Here is a 23,817-nt window from a genome sequence, read left to right on the forward strand (position 1 = left end):
TAACGAAGTACCCTGGGCAGAGACTGGTGATGCACACCAGAGCGCCTTTAGCCCACTCGGTACAGGGGAGATAAGGAGAGCGTGTTAATGTGAGCATATTGCAGAACTGTGGTAATCATATTCTGGCATTCCCTGAAAGAAAGAAGCAAATGGGGTGTGTTGTTTTGTTGTATTACTCGAATATCTCCTTGGTGGGTAGTGCCAGGTTGGATGGGACCTTAAGCAATGTGGTCTAGTAGGTGGTTTCCTTGCCTGTGGCAGGGTGTTGGAACTAGATGATCTTTAGGGTCCTTCCAACCCAAACCATTCTATGTTAGATGTGCTCTGACATGCCTAGGGGCTTGAATCTAGTCAAGGCAGATGAACAAGGTCCTTCCTCTCAGGTGAAGTATCTAAATATTCTTGGTGTGGCCTAAAGGAGATAAACAACAATTTAGTATAAACCCATTAATGTTGTCTCTTGCTTGGTATTCTGTCAGATGAGCCAGGTTAGAATTGGAATTCAGGGTTAGGATTTGATATACTTGTGCAAGAAAAGGAAAATCCTTCAGTCTTCAATGTTTCCCTCTTGTAACTTTAGAAAGATGGGGAAGAAGGGCTTTCAACAGGACACTTTCTCTTTGTGATGGGCACATCCCAGCCTTAATACAGGCTTTCCAGAAGTGTCTCTGAGACTGCTTCCCAAGAAAACCATGAGTTGTAAAAACCCCAGGCCCACCACTTGTGCAAACTGTGGCAGTTTTGAAGGTAACACAAATCAAATGCATAAATTCCACTGCAGGAGCATCCTGCTTTCTGTGGTTCATAATCTTCAGGTAATTTCAATCTCATTTATAACACTTTCCAAGCTCCAACCCGAGTGTGTTGTTCTCTTCAAGTCGATCCGTGGTTGTTTGTTCTGTGAAACACAAGTGTATCTTCTATGAGTCATTAATGAAATCAGCACCGATGGTGATGGCTGCAGAAAGTAACCGAGAGGACAAACAAGCGGTTGAACGGTTTTCAGTTCAGCAGCTTCAGTTTGGTGCATTACTGGACAAAACCCTTGATAACCTCTCGTTGGTTTGGCTGGAGGAAGCTTTGTGCTGGCTGTTTCCCACTTGAGCTTCTTTTTGTTGAAATGCCCCTAAACAAAAATAAGTCCTCCTGCCCTCATCTGTTGATGTGAAGACTCAAATTAACACATATTTTTTGACTAACCTGAAAGAGCTTGCCAGGTGCTGGAGGTTACTTCATTTGCATCTGGGTTCACAAATGTAAGTTTAGGAGGTTAGGGTTAAAAAAAAGATTCTTGGAAGTTGTTGATGGTTATCTTTACATAAATTTAAATACAGGGGTTTAATGCCAAAAATACAATCATGCTGCCCTTAAATCTTTTCAGCCCCTTCTCCCCCCCGCCCCTTTGAGAATAGAAATTTTGTTAGTTGGAGTTTTCTCCCCTCTCCTTGCCTTTTAATATCTGCAGTTCTGGACTGAGGTTTCCAGTTCTAAGCAGAACCTTAGAGCAGTGGGGAGGACAATATTCTGAAGAATGTCTGTGAAAAACTTTACTTGGAAAACCCACTAACCATCAAAAAGAGAGTAGTGTTTTCAGTCATTTCTCTTACTCTCATGCATGCTGTTATGCTGGAGTACTCAGTTTTCATTTTTTTTTTCCTGTCCATTTTCCTTTAATGGATAAACTATTGATGTGATTTAAAGTCATTAAACCGAGAGCATCAGTCTTAATGGCATCTTTCATCATGAGCAAGGAGCATTTGTTTCCTTATCCTATTCAGCTGAAATTATTGGTGGTGGTTGCCAGCACACAGAATCACCAAGGTTGGAAGAGACCTCAAAGATCATCAAGTCCAACCTGTCACCACAGGCCTCATGACTAAACCATGGCACCAAGTGCCACGTCCAATCCCCTTTGTGCATGCTCCTTACAGATCCTGTTCTCAATCACTGACCTGTTGTCTTGTGTGTGGGACTTGTGTCATTTGACTACTGCAATATTCTGTGTCCTACTAAAACCCCCCAAATGCCAGTTTATACAAGTTTAGTTGGAAAGAATCTAGAGGTTTATAAAGTAGCTGATAGGTAAGCAGAAGACAAACTGTGTTCCTTGAGGTGGGCTGTTACATTTCCTGGGCTCTTCACGGAATGCTGGATTTAATAGCAAAGGATATTGGGAAGTTGTTTTCCTATAGTTTCACTGACTCTTTCCAAATGTGAGATGACTTTGGTTTCCAATCTTAGCAGATTGACCTCTAAAATAAGTAGAAATTAGGAAATGGCTGCAAGTTTCTGAATCCTTTTTTTAACTGTGGCGTAAAACCTCCGCGTACCTACTCGCGTCCCTAAACGTCTTTGGGTTTCATACTTTGCTACCCACTGGGGCAAAACCGACTTCATTCTAGAACCTGGGATTAAATCATGCAAGTGTCATTCTCTAATAGCAGTGAATTTTAGACATTCTCCATAACTCTCTCTTGTTTCAGCTTTGACAATCTTGAAATCCCAATACTTGCTCTAGTTTTGTTAGCTCTCGCTGTATCGGTTTAACTGTAGCATTTAAGTTTCAGGGCCTAAGAGAAACAGAAATCTAGTTTTGGTGGTTACTCTGAGTGCTGAAACAAAACAGAGGAGTAAACTGTATTTTATTTTACTGATTTTTTTGAGGGAGAGTAATCCTAACGAGCACATGGAAAGAAATGGGCGTGCTGCTATTGTTTGAGGGCATTAGTTGTGGTGCTCATGTGAATGCTAGGGAAAAGGTTTGGAGCAGCGTGTGTGGTGGAGGCAGAGGTGTGTGGTGGTGAAGGTGATTGATGGAGAAAAGAAAGTGAGCAATGATTTAGAAGTAACCAGTGGAAAGTGCTGATGAACCAAGATAAGCAGAAGAGAGGTGAGCTCAGCGTTTCACTGACCTATGAGCTTGGGTTTGAACACATTCTGTGTGTATAGAACACCTGTAACTTCCATCTGTTTTAAACTCTTGGCTTGATTTCATTTTATTGCAAATTAATAATCTGGGGGGAAAGCTTGTGTGGAGAGTTAAGACAATTGGCACAGCTACCAGCTGAAGGAATGTTTGGACGACAATATATTAGCAATATTCAGTAAATAAAGTGGATGTGGGAGCTGAGATTGTGTAGCCTGGAGAAGAGGAGGCTCAGGGGAGACCTTATTGCTGTCTACAACTACCTGAAGGGTGGTTGTAGTCAGGAGGGGGTTGGTCTCTTCTCCCAGGCAACCAGAACAAGAGGACACAGTCTCAATCTGCACCAGGGGAAGTTTAGGCTTGAGGTGAGGAGAAAGTTCTTCACAGAGAGAGTTGATAGCTATTGGAATGTGCTGCCCAGGGAGGTGGTGGAATCACCATCTCTGGAGGTGTGCAAAAAGGGATTGGACGTGGCATTTGAAGCCATGGTTTAGTCAGTCATGAGGTCTTGGGTGACAGGTTGGACTTGATGATCTTTGAGGTCTTTTCCAACCTTATTGAGTCTATGATTTCATCTAGGATTTTAAAAAAATCCTACTTTTCATGAGTCTTTATACTTGGAAGCTTTTCTCTTTGCTTTGAACAAAAAGTGTGGTTTGGAATGAGCAGCTGTTCTGTGGCACCTGATTTAGTGTGTGCAGGTAAAGTGGCACAATACCTATGTGCAGTGGTTCTGTCCTTTCTTTACTGGATAATCTTCAGAGAATTGTCATTTCCAGGAACCAAAGCAGACTGAAGTTAGAAATAAATTAATAACTCAAGGCTTCCATATGGTTGACAACATTTGTATTTGTCTTTCCATCTTTATTCGTATGTGGGTTTGGTTCAACTTTGGATGTTGCATTTGTTGCCAGGCCAAAGTTTAACAGCTGCAGTCGAGGTATTGATTTGGAGCCTTTTGAATTTTTTGCTGGGAGCTGGTCTGTTCTTCCACAGTCTTTTGATTTAGCTCACTCTGTTTTAGTTGCTGTTTCAGTGATTGTTGCCTTCTCACATCTTATACTGTGCAGTTTCAGAACAGTAAACAAGCTGGTAGGTAATAAAATGCCCCCTCTGGGGATAGGCTGCAAGAGTTGGCACTCTTCAGCCTGGAAAAAAGATGACTCTGGTAAGACTTTATAGCATCCTTCCAGTACCTGAAGGGGACCTACAAGAAAGCTGGGAAGGGACTTTTTACTAGGACTTGTGATAGGATGAGAGGGAATGGATTGAAGCTCATGGAGGGCAGATTAAGACTGGATATTAGGAGGAAATTCTTTACAGTAAGGGTGGTGAGACACTAAAACAGGTTGTCCAGGGAGGTTGTGGATGTCCCAGGTTGGATGAGGCCTTGAACAATGTGGTCTAGTGGAAGGTATGACTGTCCATGGAAGGAGAGCTGCAACTAGATGATCTATAAGGTCCCTTCCAACCCAAACCATTCTATTGTTCTAAACTAGTGATGGCTCTTGCATAGTTGTACTGCATCTAAAATGTTGCAGGTATTTACTGGTTCAGTTGGCATGAACTGTTCTGCTTCGAAAGGTCCCTTTGGGACAGTTCTTAGATGTTATCTGCAGGGTATGTGCACAGGAAGGACAGCAGTATCTTGGGGCATAAATATATAAAAAGCATTCACAGCAGCATTCAGTAATTGTTTCCCCATTGCCAATACATTTAAAAAAGACAATGTGAGGAAAAGCCAATTTCAGCAATCAACATGTGAGTATCCACACAGAAAATCCCCAGAGTCTTGCTTATCAATACCTGCCCCATAGAACCTTCTGTCCTTGTTGTACTTCAGGTATCCAGTTATGATGAGTTCTATTTGATCCTATTTATTTCAACTAAAAGAAGCAAAAGAGGTAGGGTGGGATTCTCAGGAGTCATGAACCTTGGCCAAACTGGGTTTGGCTCAAAGTCAGTTTCACAGTTGATTTTTGCAGGAGTTTGGGTTAGGTCACTGCACAGTGTTTCTGAAATCCCACCTCTTAACTATTTCTGAGTTGAGTGTGTGATTGCTTCCTCACAGGGAGGAGTCCTCCACCACCACCACCTTCCCAAAGCACCTTTTAAGCAAAATGCTTTGGTCAAAATACTGAATTCCAGTGACTTCAACCACCTCTTGTCTGAGAAGCTGTAATAATAGGGCTGATGCTGAGGGTTTGAGCACAGCAGTGAGAAGTGTGCTGTGGGCTTCAACAGAAGTTACAAGGCTGAAGAACTCGGGGATCGTGTTCTGGATGAGCCATTCAGTGCCATGTGTGGACTCTTGTAGGCTGGTTTCGTGCTTGCTTGCGGTAGCGGGAGCTAGCCAGCCGTGGCAAAAAAAGAACATTGTGGGTCTTCAGCTTGTGCTGGTGCTACTTCTGCTTTTCAAGTGACCATGATCTGAAAGCTCCTCTGCACTCAGCCTGCAAGAAGCACTCAGCATGTACTATAGCTTCTGAAATTTGTGGCACAACTAGTGGCAACCTTCTCATTGCTCTGGAGTCGACCCATCTCCTGCCTGCAGTTTTCTTCTTGTTCTTTCCCTTGGTGTGGTGCAGAGCTGGGGCATAGAACCGCATAGAGGTGTGGGGGACTTTCTGGTCACAAGGTCTTCATTCTATCAGAGTGACTCACTTGAAGTGTCCAAGATAAACCTCTCAGGGGCATAATACAAAATACTTATTATTGTCACAATATAATTATCATCCTCGGCTCAGCAGCCTGTCCATAAATATATTACTGCTACATCATCTTTCAAAACAAACATGTCTGTGGTGGATCAGCTCATGGCTAAGAAGCTATCCTGATTTCCCCCTTCTCCTGACACAAGGCAGGAAGGACTGTCACTTGTGTATGCCATTCCTCCAGCAATGAGCTGCTTTGGTTTGCAAACTGACCTTGTTTTTGTTCTCTCTCCTCTCAGCTTCATTTTGCCATGTAGCTCTCGCGTAAAATGCTGTTACTGGCTTGGTGTGGTCCTGATGATGCCTTTTCCCTCCATCTCCACTCAGCACTGTCTGCTGGGCCGTCCCCAAACCAGAAGCCTGTACGCAGTAGGGTCTTTGCTCTGGCTGTGGCACATGGGAGATGGCTGATTAGAGTGTGGAGAACAGGTGAAGCATGGTGGGAACAGAGCAGGCTCTTGGATCTATATGGCTGTGAAGACAACACTGGTTGAAGGGGTTCTGGTGGTTTGAAGAAGTGATGCTGATGCTGTGGTGGTAAAGAGGTGGGGTGAGGTATCACTATATGCTTTCTGGATGGTGAAGTGCATGGATTTTGCAGAGAGATGAGCATGATGGAGTATCATAGTGCCAGGGATCAGGACCTCTTATGAAAGGGGTTGCTCTTTGGTGTGAGGTAGTAAGTGAAGTTACAAAGTGAGTGTAGGGGAAATTTAAGAGGGGTTTCTGATCCAGAAGAGAAAAGGTGGTGTTGGAGAAGATGCTGCCTCAGGTAGCCACCACAGCTGAGCAATTACGTGTTCACCCTCCACCCCAGCTGTCAAATGAAATGCCAGGTAAATGCACATCATGTTCCACCTTGTTGGCAAAGGAACCCTTATAGATAAATGAGTGAGTTTCCATACACAGTGTTGAACATGCAGGATTAGGGTTGCATTGTTACAGGATGTAAACTAAGGTGCATTTTATGGTGAACCTTTTGCTGTGAATCCTTATCTCTGCATCTGAAATATCCATAACTCTGCATGAAAGATTAGTCAAGAGACTTCCAGTGAATGATACAGCATTTGTGTGTCTGAGCTGCAACTTTTATTCTTGAAAGTCCCATTTGAGAAGCTAGCTAAATATGCTTCAGAAGTGCCACGAACAGTCATAGGAGCAAAACAAGCTTTGAAAAGAAAACGGCAGTTAAAAGAAGCGTTGACAATGCAAAGCAGTAGTGTGTGATTGTAGTGTTGGTCTAAATATACCCACTAACATTTTTAATGCATCAGAAAGAGTTGCCTAACTTCCCTAACTGATTTTTGTAACTTACCATGATGGGTGAGTAAAAGTGAGGATAGCTTTATGGAAGAGGAGCGAGTTTTACAGTTGTCCTTCTTGAAGTTTCTTTCCCCAACCCCCTCTCCTCCCCCCAAAAGCCATTCTACAAACCTCTTTCTTCTCTGAAATGTTTTTTGTTTGGTTTGTTGACCAGCTTAAAAAAAAAAAAAAAGAGCAGAAATTGCTTGTTACAATTTTTGGGTTGTAACATCTGCCTACAGAAAGGGAAAGGCAGGAGAAGACAACTCAGTTTTACTAGAAATAAAAGAATGAGATGTTGAAAAAGGTTTGCACCTTTTCAGTAAAGATGCTTCTATCTTAAAAAAACAAACTAACTCACTTTTGGGCCTTGGGATGAGCATGACTAAGCCATGTGCTGGTGTCTTGGCAGCAAAGCAGATGTGAAAATGGTGTTTTAAAACCTGGCTGCACAGAGATGATTTCACAGAATCACCAAGGTTGGAAGAGACCTCAAAGATCATCAAGTCCAACCTGTCACCACAGACCTCATGACTGAACCATGGCACCAAGTGCCATCCCCTCTGGAACACCTCCAGGTTCTGGTCTGAGTTATGGTGTGCCTTCCTCAAAGGCAAAAAAGCTGTACTGACCTGGAGGAGGGCTTGTGTGGTGGTTGATGAATGTATTCAGCTTGGCTTTTTTCTTCTCTTCACACAGGGAGTGAAGTACCTGTGCATTCCTGCTGCTGACTCGCCCTCGCAGAACTTGTAAGTTTTCTTTATAAACAAATTGCAAGACCCTAGAAATCCCTCAGTAACTCTGATGCCTGTTTTATCCTGAGCTGACTCTGATCTCCCAAGTGTTCCACAAAAGTGGGTTTTGATCTGCTAAGAAAACACAGTTAACTCTTCTATTCTGACTGCTCTGATTCAAACCCTGCTTTTTTGCATGTAAGGCTTTGTAGGAGGGTCTGTATGTAAACAGGCTTCAATTATGGCCTTCAACGTGAGGAATTCCTTTGTCAATCTGCTCCCAACTTAATCCCAAGTTATTCTAGACGTTGTTTTTGTAAGTCTTCTTGCTTGGCTGCTTATTTTTTGTTAGAGGTATCTCCAGCCCTTAACAATAAGGAAATACTTGAGAAAGGTATGAGGCCTCATGCTTCAAGGTTTGAAATTGAATTCCTCACAGCCTTTGAGATAAGGTGTGCAAACGAACCCTGCAGTGATCTGCTCTGAACTTCTTGAAGCTGCCTTCTTGAAACTGCCTCAGAACCTGCTCTTAGTTGTAGGCTGACATGGCGAGGAGCTTCTTGCCCTCCAGTGACTTGAGGATATATGTAGTGAAATCAGGGTGTCCCAGCCTCACTCTTTCTCATCTCCAATGTTCACAAAACACTCACTGACTTGCCCCTGTGTTTAGTGTTAGGAGCCATTGAGCAAAACAAGTCTTGATTCCAAAGAGAAATCAAAACAGGCTTTGTAAGAGAACTTGGATGTTGACCAACTCTTTCTTCTAGACCTCACTGTTTATGTTGGGGAGAGGTGAAGGAGGGGTTTCAGCCACATCCTGCTACCACATTTTAGAGAAACAAGTAGCTGAAAGAGCCCTGGTAGGTACGGAAGGAAATGCCGTGCTGCTTTTCGCTCACATCACAGCGATATTCTGGCTCATGCTTTCGGGAGATATTTTTAGAGTACGTGTTTCTCCTACCTTAGAAAGATTCCAGTGGGGCATTTGTGTGGTGATTTACCTTTTCATAACGTTTTTCTGTCATCATTTTGGGGTGGGGAAGCCTACCACAGTTCCTCCCCTCCTCAATCCGCAACAAAAAACACCCCCAAAATGCTAAGTTTCAGGATAGATCTGCAACGAGAAAGCAGACAGCTACCTGCCTTTGTCATGGACAGCTGTTGTGGCCTTAATACTTAGGATAAATAAATCTTAAAAAAAAAAAAAAAAATCATTTTGGGGAAAGGAAAAAATGAGCTTAGAGAGAAACTTCGCATGTTGTCATATGGATGTTGATATTCTGAGATCTGCATCATTCCTGAAAACGTTTTGCATGTCTGCTTCCCTTGTTAATGGAGATGTGGATCAGTTGGGAATGAGAATACAAAGGATGGGGCTTGTGATGAATGTTAATTGATGTTCAGTTTGCTTCCCTCACCATTAAGTATCGGGGGGGGTTATACTGAAAAAGCACCTCCAAGTGCTTGAGCCATCTGGTGCAGTACCCAAGCCCATAAAGCTTCACCAAGAAGATAGAGTATTTGCATGATTATTGTTTCTGTCATGCTGCAGGCATCTAAAAGACTTCCTTTGGTATCGGGTGGTTGTGAGCAAACGTCATTCCTTCTAATACTGATACATTTGATCACTTAAAATAAAACTTGATAAGTAACTGATTTTTTTTTCTGCCCAGATCTTCAAGTACAATCAAACTGTGCCTCTCACAAATAGCATGTGGCTCGGTTTGCACAACAGTCTTCTGTCTGTGGCCAGTTTGTGAGGATCTGACCCCTTCTTTCTTCAGAGTGGTTGACTGTACTTACCGGTGTCCTCTGTGGAGGGAGGGATAGCTGGGCAGCAGAACAGAGAATAGTCCTCCTGCAACATCTTTGTGTATCCATGCTCTTCTTTCAAAAAGAGGGATTTTTAGTTTTTCCTCCTGATGCTAAAAAAAACCCCAGCATCCTGTACTGCAGACTGTTTCCTTAGTAATGGATGACAGCACAACTGACCAGGTTTGTGCTTCTCCTTTCTGTCTCTCTCAAAACAAGTCTGTTCGGAAGCTTTACTGCTATTTTACAACTGCTGGCAGGTTGATAAGGTCCAGCTGAAATCCTTTAACCACTGAAACCTCACACATTTACTCCTAGCGAGCTTGTTCAGTGAAGCTCACTTCCTTAGGGGAATGAACTGCCAGGGAAATACAGCAGGGATTCCCCTGTCAGTGTGTGGGTGTTCAGTAACATGTCTCAGAAGCTTGCTTCTATCGACTCCCATGTTCTCCTCCTGCCAAGCAGAAGAATCAAGCAGTTGCTTCTGAGACTTAAGGCACTTCCTAGGTGTTGAATGAGCATTTTCCTTGGGCTGTGAGAATTTGACCTTGGACCACTGACTTCTCCAGAAATGTCATCTTCTGTAGGATCTGTTGCTAAGATGTTAATTCCATGGAAATCAAATCCTGTTCCAGCTAACTGTCATAGGCTGTATGTTTCGGTGGAACTCGAGCAGTGAGGCTGCTGGTGCTGGTAACACAGAAGCCAGATAACCTATTAAGAGAAGAAATTTAGGTGGATTTTTGTTGCATTTATGTTGCCAAAGGAAAGAAACATCAAGGGGCTTCTTATCTGATTCAGATGCTTTCTTTTAAAGCTTTATAATATTTGTAGAAGTCTGACTACCAAGGAATGAGTGTGTGGATCTGGTATCATGACTCTGCCCTCAGCCTAGTTTCAGATTATCCCCCTTGCTAATGTGTAAGTTGAGATCGCTCTTACAACGTGCAGGTAAGGATGCTCTACTGGTGGCTCTTCCTGTGGTGTTTTCCCACTGAAGATGATGCTGGGAGATGTGAAAGCCAGATATCATGTAATAAATTGTGTTGAAGTAACTGTTCAGCCCAACAAATAGGCTGCAAACCAACACATTTGTCGAGCGCTTTCCTGTCACAGATGATAATCAACTGTTTTGTGGTTAAAGTAAGACTTGCTGTTCTTCATTGTGTCTGGCACTTGCCAGGCAGCAAACTGTTCCTTAGCCTTACTTTTCATGTCAACGTGGTTTGTACCGTCACTTTGACAATGAGTTTAGTGTCTGCTGGAGCCAGCAGAGACCCTCATACTGTAGGGTTGGGGTGGAGAATATTTCCCCTTCTTTCTGACTCAAGAAAAGGAGGAGCCATGGTTCTACAGAGCAGCATTCATTCTAAGCTTGGCAATTTCTCTTCTGGTTTTCATGTAAACACTTTGCAGTGTTTGAACAGACTGAGTGTCAGCAAATAAGGAAGGGTGAATAAAACTCAGTGAATGCAGTTCACTGCTAGCTATGTTGAGTGCCTTGTCAAGGTGCTTTGCTCATTCACAGACACTCTTCATAGAATCAATAAGGTTGGAAAAGACCTCAAAGATTATCAAGTCCAACCTGTCACCCAAGACCTCATGACTGCTAAACCATGGTACCAAGTGCCACTTTTCAAAACAAAGCATTGGAGTGTTTAACCAAGACTTCTACTAGACCATTGTAGTGAAGTCGCTTGGAGTTGTGCTGTTGACCAGATGTTCTAGAGAGAAGAAAAGGTGTGTGGGTGAGACAACAGGGATGTTGTCAAGCCAGCCCTAATGAGTTTCTTCATCTGGTTGAATCTCTTCAGTCTCAGAGAAGAGCTCTTCAGTATGAGGGTGGTGAGATTCTGGAATAGATTGCCCAGAGGGGTTGTGGATGTTCCCTCCCTGGAGGGATTGAAGGCCAGATTGGATTAGGCCTTGGGCAATCAAGTCTAGTTGAGAGGTATCCCTGCCCATGGCAGAGAGGTTTGGGGTTAGATGATCTCTGAGGTCCCGTCCAACCTGAGCCATTCTTTGATTAACAGCATCTCTTGTGCACATAGCTCAACATCTCCTTTGGTTTTAAGTTCATTGATGTGAAGCTGCTCATGCCCTGCAGCAGACCTGAGCACCAGGACTTGTTAGAACTCAGCCAGTGCAAATGTTTTGGGGTGGCAGTCTGAGTAAAAATGTGTGTGTAAGGCTTTTCCCCTCTTATCCCACATATTTGACTGGTTTCTTGAGAAACATGAAATCCCAAGATGCTGTGCTGTCCTAAAGCTTGGGGATTGCATCACTCAAGTCTCCTCCAGCTGTGTTTTCCATGTTGTACCCAGTGATGCAAGAACTGCTTTGGAGAGAGAGTCCTGAGCTTTGGGATTCCTCTTGTGCGATATTGTTGCCTTTGCAAATTCCACAGGTACTCGCACTCTGCATCACTGTTGCCCTCCTCTAGGTCTTGAGTGTTTATAGCATCAGCAGCTGCTCTGCTGGGCAGGAAGGGAAGTTTCCTTTATGTGGGTATTCCTGATTTTTTTGTGTGGCTGCTGGTACTGGGCTGAGGTTTTTTCTTTAACCCTTGTGGTATAATATTCACCCTGAGAGAAGAAACATCTTGAATACAGAATGTTGTGCTTCGTGGGTGTTGAGTGCGGTGTGCTTTGGTGGTTGGCATTGCCAGTAAGCCTGATGCTGTCTGCTCCTTAATCTTTCTTCTGTGTTGCACACATTGTGAACTTAAGCTGTAGGAGCAGTCAAAGGCCACGATGAACTCCATCTCTCTTTGAGCTGAGGTGATGCTGGCAAGCCCAAAGGCTTTGCAGAGTGAGTGACTTAGGGCTGGGATACAAAGAGTTAACACTGGATATTTCACAAAACCCCAGGATCCCAGCATAGTGGGATCAGTGAGGACCTCTAGGGATCCTCATGTCCAACACCCCTGCTAAAGCTGGAGCACCCAGACTAGGTTGTCCAGGACTGCAATGTCCAAGTGGGTTTCGAATCTCTCCAGAAAAGGAAACTGCACAACCTGTCTGGGCAGACTGGTCCAGGGCTCTCCCACCCTAATGGGAACAAAGTTTTTCCTTATTTGCTGAGGTGAAGACAGCTGCTCAGTTCCATTTAGACTTGCCCCACCTGTAATGAAGAGGTTTGTGTAAAGGATGAGAGCACAAACCTTCAGTTGTTTGATCTGAATCTTCTCTATGCTCTCTCCCCCACTGCTTGAAGGTAGGCTGTAGGCAGAGGCTGGCTGACAGCCTGGATAAAGGCAGGAAGAAGGGATCCTGCAGTCTGAGGGAGGAGACTGGAAGGAGCTGAAGAAGCCAGGCCTTAGACTGAGAAGTATTTTCATGGTGGAGACAAAAGGGAGATATTTCATGTTGCAAAGAATAAAATCATAACACTTACATGTGTCTTAGTACATGGTTTGAAGGAAGAGGTGAAGTCCAAGTTAAGCATGAATTTGGTTGGTGGGGGGTGGATGCTTCTGTGAGATACAGTACACTTTGAGAACTCGGTGTCATGCTGAGTTATATCTGACACCAGAGCATACACAGGGACATGTGAGGTCAAATGATTAAAGAGGATTAAGACATGAACTGAAATACAGACTTGACAGTCATGTTTGTTAGTATTTATGATGCTGTGGTACCTAAGACAGCAGATTTTTTTTTCCATTGGGTGGAGTGGAGGATAACTATGCCAGTGAGTCGTGGCAGATGCAAGCTTTTGCCTTGTAAGACCTGTGTCCTACATTCTAGAAACAGTGCTCAGGGAGCTTTCGGGTATGTCTCTCTAGGTAGTGGTTTTACTAAACAGAGCACTTTCTTTATTCCCCTTCTGCTTCTGTTTTCAGGGCAAGGCATTTCCGAGAGAGCATCAAATTCATCCACGAGTGCCGGCTGGCAGGAGAAGGCTGCCTAGTTCATTGGTATGTGCAGCAAAGGCTTTCTCTGCCTTCATCTGAATGTTCCTTGTTTTGATGGCAAGTTAGTGTTCATCTCCATTTTATGGCACAATTGAAATATCCCCTTTATTTAGAAACATAGAAGGTTAGAAGTGATCTCCAAGGTCCTTAAATCCAAAAGTTAACCCAGCACTGCAAAGTCCACCGTTAAACCACGTCCCTCGGCACTACTGCTATGCATTTTTGAACACTTGAAGTGCCCCAGAAGATTTATAAATGCTGTTAAAGCCTCATGCTAGGACTTTGGAGTCAGCAGAGTGGGCATAAAAGAAGCCTGCACATAAAAAGCCCAGGGAATTCTTCTAGACCTTCTCTTACTTTGAAACCTTTTTGGAGGACTGATTGGACTAGATGTGTATTGACTAGAGGCATATTATTTATTTCCCATTATTCTGACCACTGCATTTCTAAAGGTGGCTGTCATAATCCTCATAATCTGATTTGTTTCTATAACAGCTGTTTTGGTGAATTTGGAATTGTTATGAAAAGCAGCTTCCCCTGAAGAGAGATTTATTTTTGTCCTCTTTAAACTGCTGGAGCATTCAAATGTCACACTTGTTAGCAGCAGGTCTCTGATTGGAGAGGTGCTCCTGGGACTACAGAGAAGAGAAAAGGAACTCCCTGGGTTTTTTTCTTGTTCTTTGCTATTAGTTGTGGTCTTTGTGCTGTATGTCCGAGTGGCATAGCTGAGTCTATATCTGGAATCAGAGTCATCTCATGATTTGAATGCTGGACTTGTACACAGGCCCTGAGCATGAATCCTCAGTTTACTACTGACTCATGACAGGGCTCTGTGTATGTAAAACAGGGATAATTTGTCTGAATTCTGCTAAGGGATTTAAAAAACCCACATACTTAAATTTGTGAACCCTTCCAAAAGCATAAACTGGTGTCAAAATGCCTAGTGAAAAGAGCCTGGTACAGATGTAACTCAGACACACTCTTTCTACTCATGGTAGTCAGAGTTGAGGGTTCTTTGTCCAGCACTGTCAAACCAGTAGCAATGAATGATTTATCCCAGCGTTCTACGTGGGGAAATTGGGGTTGAGAGAGTTGAGTTGTACAGTTCATGGATAGCAGCAGCAGGAAAAGAGTTTGAACGACAAGATGTGTACTTCAGCACTTCAGTTAAAATTCATTTTGACTCCATTCACGGTGGAGAAGGAGCAGTCTTACTTCACTGTTCTGCTCTATGCAGGCAAAAGAAAGCGGGTGATTTGTTTCTACCTCACTCAACCCCAAATCTCACTCAGAACATGTGCACTATCCCCTAGTTTTGTGACAACTGAACACTTCTTTCTTCCTTTCCTGTCTGATAGCATTTACCTCTCAGAACCTCTTCTGTCATGGATTTGTTCTGATGTATCTGCAAAAAGCAGCACCAAGACTTTTTCACTCAGGTGCTGTGGTACTTTTTTCCTGGTGACAAGCCACACAGCAGTCTGCTGTTGCTGTGGTAGCTGGGGCACAGCATGGAGTCGCTGCATTGCACCTCCTTTTTCTTGCAGCCTTGCAGGTGTCTCCAGGAGCGTAACGCTGGTGGTTGCCTACATCATGACCATCACAGAGTTTGGTTGGGAAGATGCGCTGTCTGTCGTCCGTGCAGCAAGATCCTGTGCCAATCCCAACATGGGCTTCCAGAGGCAGCTACAAGACTTTGAAAAACATGATGTTGAGCAGGTAGATGGACAACAGACAGATGAGCTGTGAAACACAACACCCTGTCTCAGATCGTGGGTTGCTTCTCATTATTTTGAGCTCTGAGACGTTTAGTTGATGGACCTGCTTTGAGGAGCTGGCTCCCTGGCCAGGCTTGTTCCACTGGGGAGGTGCAGGTAGAAAGGAAGGTATCAGGAAATGCTGGATGGGAAAAGAGATGAAGCACATTGTCCCAACACCTCCAGCTCTCAATCCAGTCATTGCTTTCTGTGTGCTAAGACACAATACAAGACTGACACCTTTGGAGGGGTAAAAACTAAAGAGTGAGTTACATAAAGAATAACCCAAAGTACCACTTGCTTAAAACCAGTGGGTTTCCCCCTCAAGGCTTTCATTTGGAACAGTAAGAAGGAAAGAAATCGTAACCAGAAATCTTTGCTATCCAGGAGTTAAACAGGGTTCTCATTATGACTTATATGTCATATTCTGGTGTGTAGAACAGTCTCAAATTTGACCTTTTTTCCTTCTTAACCTTCAAAGGCTTTGTATGAAGTCAGCAAGCTCCAAAAGTCTCCTCCTCTGGAGCCATTCGAAACCTGCCTGGATGCTTTTCTGTGTGACCTAATCTAAATGATCCTGCTTTAGTGAGGGGTTGGACTAGATGATCTTTCGAGGTCCCTTCCAGCCCCCAGTGTTGGGTGACTCTGTGAGTTAGGCTTTTTTGAAGGAGAACTGAGGGAAGAGCAAGACTGCAAAGTGGTTTTCATGAAACAAAAATGAGCTGCTTGCCCATAATAAGAACCGTCCCACGCAAAAGACCTGCGCCTTGTGGGTGATCAGTGACTTCCACTTCTGTTAACCTGCCCTGGCCATCCCCTCCCTTTCCCATTGCTCAGCATGTTGCTGTTCTCTGGGCTTTTCTGCTTATTGCTGCAAGATCAACAACAACAAAGGCAAACCAGAATCGGAAAGCAAAATATAGGAGGCAAAGGATGTTGGTTGGTTTTGACTCCCTCCCTCTCATTCTGCCACTGAGAGCTCGGAGTTCAGAAATTAACCATTTCTTTTGCACGATGCACTTCTCAGCTGTAAATATTTGTGTGTTTAATGTTCAACTGAACGCTTCCTGGATTGTTTGGGACTGGGGTAAATGGTAAAATAACTCTTTTTTTTTTTAAGAGACACAAGTCAGAGGGGGACTTTCCAGATCTGTTGCTTTCCTCCCTCACAGTCATTTCTACTCTAATTGGTCTGGGCTAACAGCAATGACAATTAAGGCTCTATGCAAATAGCCTGATAAAGACAGTAACGTCTCTCTTTTCCCCTCCGCCATGGATGGCACATTCTGCCTTTATTCACTGAGGGGGAGGCAGTAGATGGTGAAAAGAAATATCCACCTGTAGTCACTGGCTGGGCTGTAGTTTCCTACTGTCTCTTAACAGCAACCACATCCTTAGCAGGTGTCTGTGTACACACCTGATTTGGTGGAATACTGCCATCTGCCATGGGTGTATGCTTCCTCCTGATTTCAGGGTGTTTTGCTATGCCTTGGTAGGGTCCTGTGGGGTTTCTGGAATGGGGTCCTTTAGATCTTGGCCTTACAAGGAGGGGTTGAGTCACTGGGGCTACAACACAGTTTGCAACAATTCCACATGATTGCCTGAGGCTTCAGGTTTGATACAAGACCTTATGGTCCAGTTACTGTCTTCAGGCCCTGTCTCCCCATGTCCCAGTAAATCACAGACTGATGGGGGATTGGAAGGGACTTCTCCCAGTCATCTAGTCCAACCCTCCTGCTAAAGCAGTCATCCACAGCAGGTTGCCCAGGACTGCAATGTTCAGATGGGTTTCAAATCTCTCCAGAGAAGACTCTCCACAGCCACACCGAGCAGCCTGTTCCAGGGCTCCAGCAGCCTCACAACAAAGAATTTTTCTCCCCATGCAGATGGAAGGGGTCTGGTACAATATGAAGCTTGTGTATGTCCAGATATCTTGTGGCAAAAGTTTGTGGATTGCAAAAACAAACCCACAAATAGTCTCATGGCAGAAAATTTCCCTTGTTGCTGTCAGACACAAAAATGCTGCCTCAGCCCCCCTCCAAAGTAGCTAAGTTGAAAATTGCAGGAAGATGAGGAAATGACCAGGGAGAAGCTCCTATCATTACTGCCCTACATCAGGCAATGGCCTGATGCTTTCCTGACCATTTACATCTGGCTGCTCTGGACAGACCTTCACCCAGACCTGGTACATCTCTTCCCATGTACCAATGTTCAATCATTTATATTAGTGACAGAGTGTGTCCTGTTCTGTAGCTTTTAAAGCTCCTGGTGTTTCTCTTCCTAGAAATAACTTTCCTGATATCTACAGTAATATATATATTCCATTATATTTTTTTTTACTGCTGGTGTTTGTGGGCTTAGGATAAAAGAATCCAAACATTTGAGTGGCTCACTCTGATTTTTGATCTTTTTGCAGCCTGTTGTTGTGACTTGTGTTCTGTGCTGCTCTTGAAGGTTGCTCAGCATTTGGAGCACTTTAAAGAAAAGTACTGCTCTTAAAGGCTGTTGGTATTCTGTAGGGTGGGAGTGTTACTTCTGCATCAGTCTCATGCTATTGCTTCATCTTACTGTATTTCTGTGTTTGATTCTGCAGTTCAGGCAGTGGCTGAAAGAAGAATATGGGGAAAACTCTTCTCAGGACCTGCAAGAAGCCAAAAGTCTTCTGAGCAAATACAAAGAACAGGCAGAGTTGCAGCAGAGTACTGGAGGAAGACAATGGAATAACAACTTCTCCTCTGTGCCCTCTCTGTCATACAGCAATTACACAACAGAGACCTAGTTGTAGGAGGTTGATTTGGGTTTTGTTGGTTTTTTTCTTTCTGCCTTTGAGAAACATCTTGCCATAATTTCCATCCCATCTTTGAGACTCTTGGCAGTAATCATGCAAACACTTGATTTGTAGAAAGCTTCTCGATGCAAATACTACATGATGTGTGTGAGTGAGTGAGTGTGGTTCACGCAGTTCTACAACCTGGGCAGGAGCAAGCATTCTGTGTGCCCAGAGACATGGTGAGCTCCTGTGGCTGAGCCCGTTCACCAGCCAGCCACAGCCATTAGCCCCGTATGACCACGTTGCCTAGCATTTGCTGTGAGGTTAGCTCAGCTCCTTTTTGTTACAGGCTAGCAAAGGGCTTCCAGAGATGAAGTCTGGTGCCTCAAACTGTGGCAGTTGGATATTTCTGTGGTGTTAATGTGGCAAAGATGTTACTGCAGCTGAAGATGGGAACTGGGGTCTGTCTCTGCTGCTCCTATTCACAGTCTGTTGGTAAGTAGTACCATGGAGGTAGGCTTGGACTTGAGTGCTAGGTTGTAAACTGGAACAGGTGAGGTATGGGCACGTATCCCTCTCTACCAACAGTAGCAAGTGGAGAGAAGTGGGACAGACAGCTCTGAGTAATAACACCTTCAACTGCCACAGTTTTACTTGCTTCAGTGCATGCGAGACAGGGCTGTTGGCAGAGCTGCTGCAGACCAAGAGCACTGAGGCAGTTACCGCAGCTCAGCTGATGTGCAGTGATTTAAGCCTTGATTGTGCATCTGCTCTCCCAAAGTAAGCTTCTCTGGAGAAGACTTTACCAGGTCTCCAGTGCCCTGCTGACCTTCATTCCTTGCAGAACACGTGCTTCTTCAACACGCCCCTGCACACACCAGAACGTGTCTCCAAAGAGTGGGCTTGGGTGTGAGTGTGAGCACCTGCTTCTGTTGCCTGTGCTGTGGTTTGCTCTTTGACTCCAGCTACCTCAGAAATGCTGTTCTTGTCATTGTGGTTGTCCATGCAACCTTCAGAATTGCCTTCTATAATCTTAATCTGACACTGAGTGAAGTAAGTGCGTGGCTGAGAGTGTGTGTGTGTGTACCTCACAAGTGTCTGTACTGGAGGAGGTTATGGGGTTGGTTTTGTTTGGAGTGGGGTTTTTTTTTGTGTGAAGATTGCCCATATTTCTCACTGTTTTAAAAACTGAGATGTTTGAATTCAGATTTCTGTCATTTTAAAACCACTCCCTCTTCTGCTGTGCTCATGTTTGTGGGAATGCATTTGTAAAACATGTTTTAAACTAGGTGAAAACGCGGGGCTGTACCCATGTGAACACGATCGTTGCTCTTGGTGGTGTTTGTGTCTTCTGGAGTGGAGCCTGACTCAAGTGTATCCTCAGTGTAACTTCAGATGTCACCAGGGATGCTGGGCAGTGTCTTGAGTTCTGATTAAGTCATGGGGGGTGGCATTGAGGCCAAGACTGTGGTTTCTTGCTGTGGACTCCGAGGATAAAAGGCTTGTTTTTCTTGAGGATTCTGGAAAACAAAAAGCACCTCCCAAACAGCCAGGGTAGAAACCCACCCCCCTGGTTTAAATGTGGTGTGTAGCCTGCTGAAAGCTGTGCGCTGGAGGAGGAGCAGTCAGCGCGCCAAACAGACAGCCTCTCTCAGTTTCCTTGGTGCTCTGACCTCCCATCCCTGCAGGATATTCCAATCCATGGTATTTTCTACTTGCTTTGGGGGGCAGTGAATTTTTGGGATGGGAGCAAGGCTTTTGGGGCCAAGTGAGCTGTGGCTGATTAGTATCTTTTACATATGTTCAAAAGTACATTTTTGGCTTGTGAAATACAGATCTTGGGTGTCACCAATTGCCTGAAAGGACAAAAAGGGAATGGGGTGGAACTGGCCTGGCTGTTTCATCTGAGTCCAAGCCTGCATCGGGGTTCTCATTGCACTAAGTGCTCTAAGTCTACTGAAAATAGCAAGAGCAGGATGATCATATCTGTGTCACATTAAGGGGTATTGCTGATTTGGGAAAGGTGCTGGAATTGACTTTGGTTCCAAGCTTTTTAGCTTCTCACTATGTATTTGGTATATCCAGCAACTACTCTGCATTTGCCTGGTAGAATAAGTCTTTAACTCTTCTTGAGAATGTTGCTCTGTGTATAATAATGGGTGGTTTAGGAGCTCCAGGACAGCAGTGCCCACGTTGGCAGTCCCCTCAGTTCTCTGAGGGTCATTGGGAAATGCTTTCCTCGGTAACAGGGTCTGACATGCACTCAGGAAGCTGGTCCTGTTGCTCAACCCTCTACTCATTCTAGGATACAGCCAGTTCCCATGGGGCAGCTTTTTCAGGAGCATCCTGCCTATGCTTCTGTAGTATCTAGTCCATCCCTTCTGTTGCTGACTTGACAAGATGGGGTGTCCCATCACACTTCTGGCCCTCTCCTCCTTGAGTGCTGGTGGGTTGGCAATGCTGTCTCCTGTTCTGACAAACAGTGCAGAGTGGGAGACATCTGTTAATGTTTGTGTTGCCAAGGTGATTCTGTAGTGGATTTCTTTAATAGCTTGGTTATTCCCAAAGAGTCAGTCCTATAATAGGAAGTATTTTAGCACTGAATTTGGCTTTTGGGCCATATCAAAGTGGGTTATGCTGCAGCTCAAAAGCAGATACAGGGTAAAGCAGGAGGATGAGGGGCTGCCATGTTGTCAGTGTGTGGAAGGGCTTCTCTCTTTAAAGACAGAAGAGGTCTGTGGTCTGCTGCTTCTGCATCTCATTGAGTGTCTTATGTTCTGCAGACTGCATTTAAGAGTGGTAGAAAAGCAACAGAAGTCTAAGACAACAGTTCTTGCCTTTTGACCTTTTAAAAGGGAGAGAACTGAGTGACTGAGAAGGTGACACAATTTGTCTTCCAGCCAGCTTCTCAGCTTTCTAGCTGTCTGGGACATGCCTAGACCACAGTCAACCTCATTGTAGGTGGCCTTCATAGTGTAGGCAATTATTCAGTATTCTTTTTCTTTTCCCTGTACTTCAACACACTGTCCTCATTTTGATATTCACTGGAAAATGTAGGAAGTCTCTGTCACCTTGTTGGATACCCAGATCTGAAATGTAGGGGGGGGTGTTTTTTAATTGTGTGTTTTTTTGGTGGGGGTGAGGGCTAAAAATCGATATCCAAGTGTGATGCTAAGCAAAGGTTTTGTGTAGGACATGGGGGAATGCATTAATATTTATTACTACTCTGATTTTTAACCTGGAAAGAGTCCCTCCCTTCCATTTTTGGGGCTGAGTGGGAAGGTATGGCCAATCATGTCTGGTTTTTTTTAGAAGACAGTAATAACACTGGTTGCCTATTAAGATGTCAGTGAAAAACGATAGCGATTACTTCAGCTGGTTTGAAAACTTTTAAACCTGGTGAGCTTCTGGATTTTCTGTCTTCCTCTTCCTGGGCATCTTAGCAAAGCCTTGATTGCTTTTTTTTTTCCAAATGTTTGTATTTAATACATTCTACAATTTTTTTATAAATAAAAGTAAATGTTACCACCTGACCTGCTTGTGTGGTTCTTGAAGCCAATGACTAGCACCTGGAAGGCTTTTCCTGACAGTTTCCCCTGCAGTAGCTGCAGGTAGTACAGGAGTACAAGACTAGCTCATTTTGGTACTTAGATGACTTTTTTTCCCTCTCCTTTTGAGACTTCCCCTCTCCAAGTTCTTCCAGGTGAGTTCAAGTTGGAGAGAAGTGAAGGGGAAAAGGGCCTGGGGGTCCTAGTGGGTGGAAGGTTGACCATGAACCAATAATGTGCTCTTGTGGCCAAATAGGCCAATGCCATTCTGGGGTACATTTAGAAGGGGTCTGGTCAGTAGGTCAAGAGAGGTTCTCCTCCCCTTCTGCTCTGCCCTGGTGAGCCCAGATCTCAAATATTGTGTCCATTTCTGGGCCTCTCAAGAAGGAAAGGGAACTGCTTGAAAGAGCCCAGTGCAGAGCCACAAAAATGATTAAGGGAATGGAACATCTTCCTTATGAGGAGAGACTGAGGGAGCTGGGGCTCTCTGGCTTGGAGAAGAGGAGACTAAGGGGTGACCTCATTCATGTTTATAAACATGTAAAGAGTGAGTTCCAAGAGGATGGAGTCAGGCTCTTCTCACTGATGCCTAATGACAGGACAAGGGGCAATGGGTGGAAGTTGAGGCATAAGAAGTTCCATGGAAACATGAGGGAAAATTATTTCACTGAGGGTGACAGAACACTGGAACAGGCTGCCCAGGGAGGGTGTGGAGTCTCCCTCTAGAGATATTTAAAACCCTCCTGGATGCATTCCTGTGTGACCTGCTCTAGGTGATCCTGCTCTGGCAGGGGGTTGGACTGGATGAGCTTTCAAGGTCCCTTCGAGCCCCTAACATCCTGTGATTCATAGCACAAGCATCTCTTGAACAGTCCAACAAGAGAACGTTGGGTGTTGCTCTGTCACTGATTGGTGCTGGCCAAGGTATGTGGTGAATCCATTTTTATTTTTTCATCCTTTTGAAATTCCTTTTCCACAGCATGCTGGGTTAGGGCTTAATCAACTGTAAAACTTGGCTGGTTTCGAGACTGCCAGGACTCAAGGCTCTCAGCAGTGCTTTGTCAGAGGAAGTTGAAGTGGCAGATGATGATTCTCTGGGGAAAAAAGAATTAAAAACTTATGCTGTAAGGAAGGGAAAAGCCCCATTTAATTCCCCACAGACAAGAGACAGTCTCCAGTTTGACTCTACCCCTGCTGAGAGGGTCGTTCTGCCACTTGAACAACTGAAATACTATGAGCAGACTACATTCAATGCTGCCTGCTATGTAGCACCTGAATCACAGAACTGTCAGGGTTGTCAAAGGTCATCCAGTTCCAACCCCCCTGCCATGGGCAGGGACACCTCACACTAGATCAGGTTCCCCAGAGCCTCATCAAGCCTGGTCTTAAACTTCCAGGGATGGGGCTTCTACTACCTCCCTGGGCAACCAGTTCCAGTGTCTCACCACCCTTATGGTGAAGAACTTCTTCCTTATGCCTAATCTAAATCTACCTTCCTCTAGCTTGGATCCATTCCCCTTGGTCCTATCACTACCTGGTGGCCTAAAAAGTCCCTCACCAGCTTTCTTGTATTCCCTTTCAGATAATGGAAGGCCACAGTAAGGTCTCCCCAGAGCCTTCTCTTCTCCAAACTGAACAGTCCCAACTCTGTCTGTCCTCATAGGAGAGATGCTCCAGCTCTCTGATCATCCTCGTGGCCCTTCTTTGGACACATTCCAGCACCTCCAGATCCTTCCTGTAAAATAGAGGCTCCAGAACTGGATGCAGTACTCCAGGTGGAGTCTCACCAGAATGGAGTAGAGGGGGAGAATCACCTCCCTCAACCTGCTGGCTATGCTTTTCTTGATGCAGCCCAAGATGTGATTGGCTTTCTGGGCTGCAAGTGTACACTGGTGGCTCATGTTGAGCTTCTCATCCACCAGCACCCCCAGGTCCCTTTTCTTCAGGGCTGCTCTCAAGCCACTCGCTGCCCAGCCTATGTCGGTGGCTGGGATTGCCCCAACCCAGGTGTAGGACCTTGGTCTTGTTGAACCTCATGAGTTTGGCTTGTGCCCACCTCTCCAATCTGTCAAGGTCCCTCTGGATGGATCCCTTTCCTCCAGTGTGTCTGCTGCACCACACAGCTTGATGTCATCAGCAAACCTGCTGAGGGTGCACTCAATACCTCTGTCCACGTCACCAACAAAGATGTTGAACAAGACTGGTCCCAGTACTGATCCCTGAGGGACTCCACTTGTCACTGGCCTCCACTTGGACATGGATCCATTGACAGCCACTCTAGGTGTGGCCATCAAGCCAGTTCTTTATCCATTGAGTGGTCCATCCATGAAACCCATAT

General features: G+C 44.6%; 1 protein-coding gene across 1 annotated transcript in view; it reads left to right on the forward strand.

Annotated features, from left to right (window-relative positions):
- The window catches only part of DUSP22 (dual specificity phosphatase 22), a 40,429-nt gene extending 20,111 nt beyond the window's left edge, over window positions 1-20,318 (forward strand). Inside the window, exons 4-7 of the mRNA XM_009903815.2 lie at window positions 7,642-7,691; window positions 13,333-13,407; window positions 14,952-15,123; window positions 17,755-20,318. Coding sequence (XP_009902117.2) covers window positions 7,642-7,691; window positions 13,333-13,407; window positions 14,952-15,123; window positions 17,755-17,940 — 483 coding nt within the window. The 3' untranslated portion in view covers window positions 17,941-20,318. The remainder of the gene's footprint in view (window positions 1-7,641; window positions 7,692-13,332; window positions 13,408-14,951; window positions 15,124-17,754) is intronic.
- The last annotated feature ends 3,499 nt before the right edge of the window (window positions 20,319-23,817 follow it).

Source organism: Dryobates pubescens, chromosome 9 (genome assembly GCF_014839835.1).
Source record: "Dryobates pubescens isolate bDryPub1 chromosome 9, bDryPub1.pri, whole genome shotgun sequence".
Taxonomy (NCBI): Eukaryota; Metazoa; Chordata; class Aves; order Piciformes; family Picidae; genus Dryobates; species Dryobates pubescens.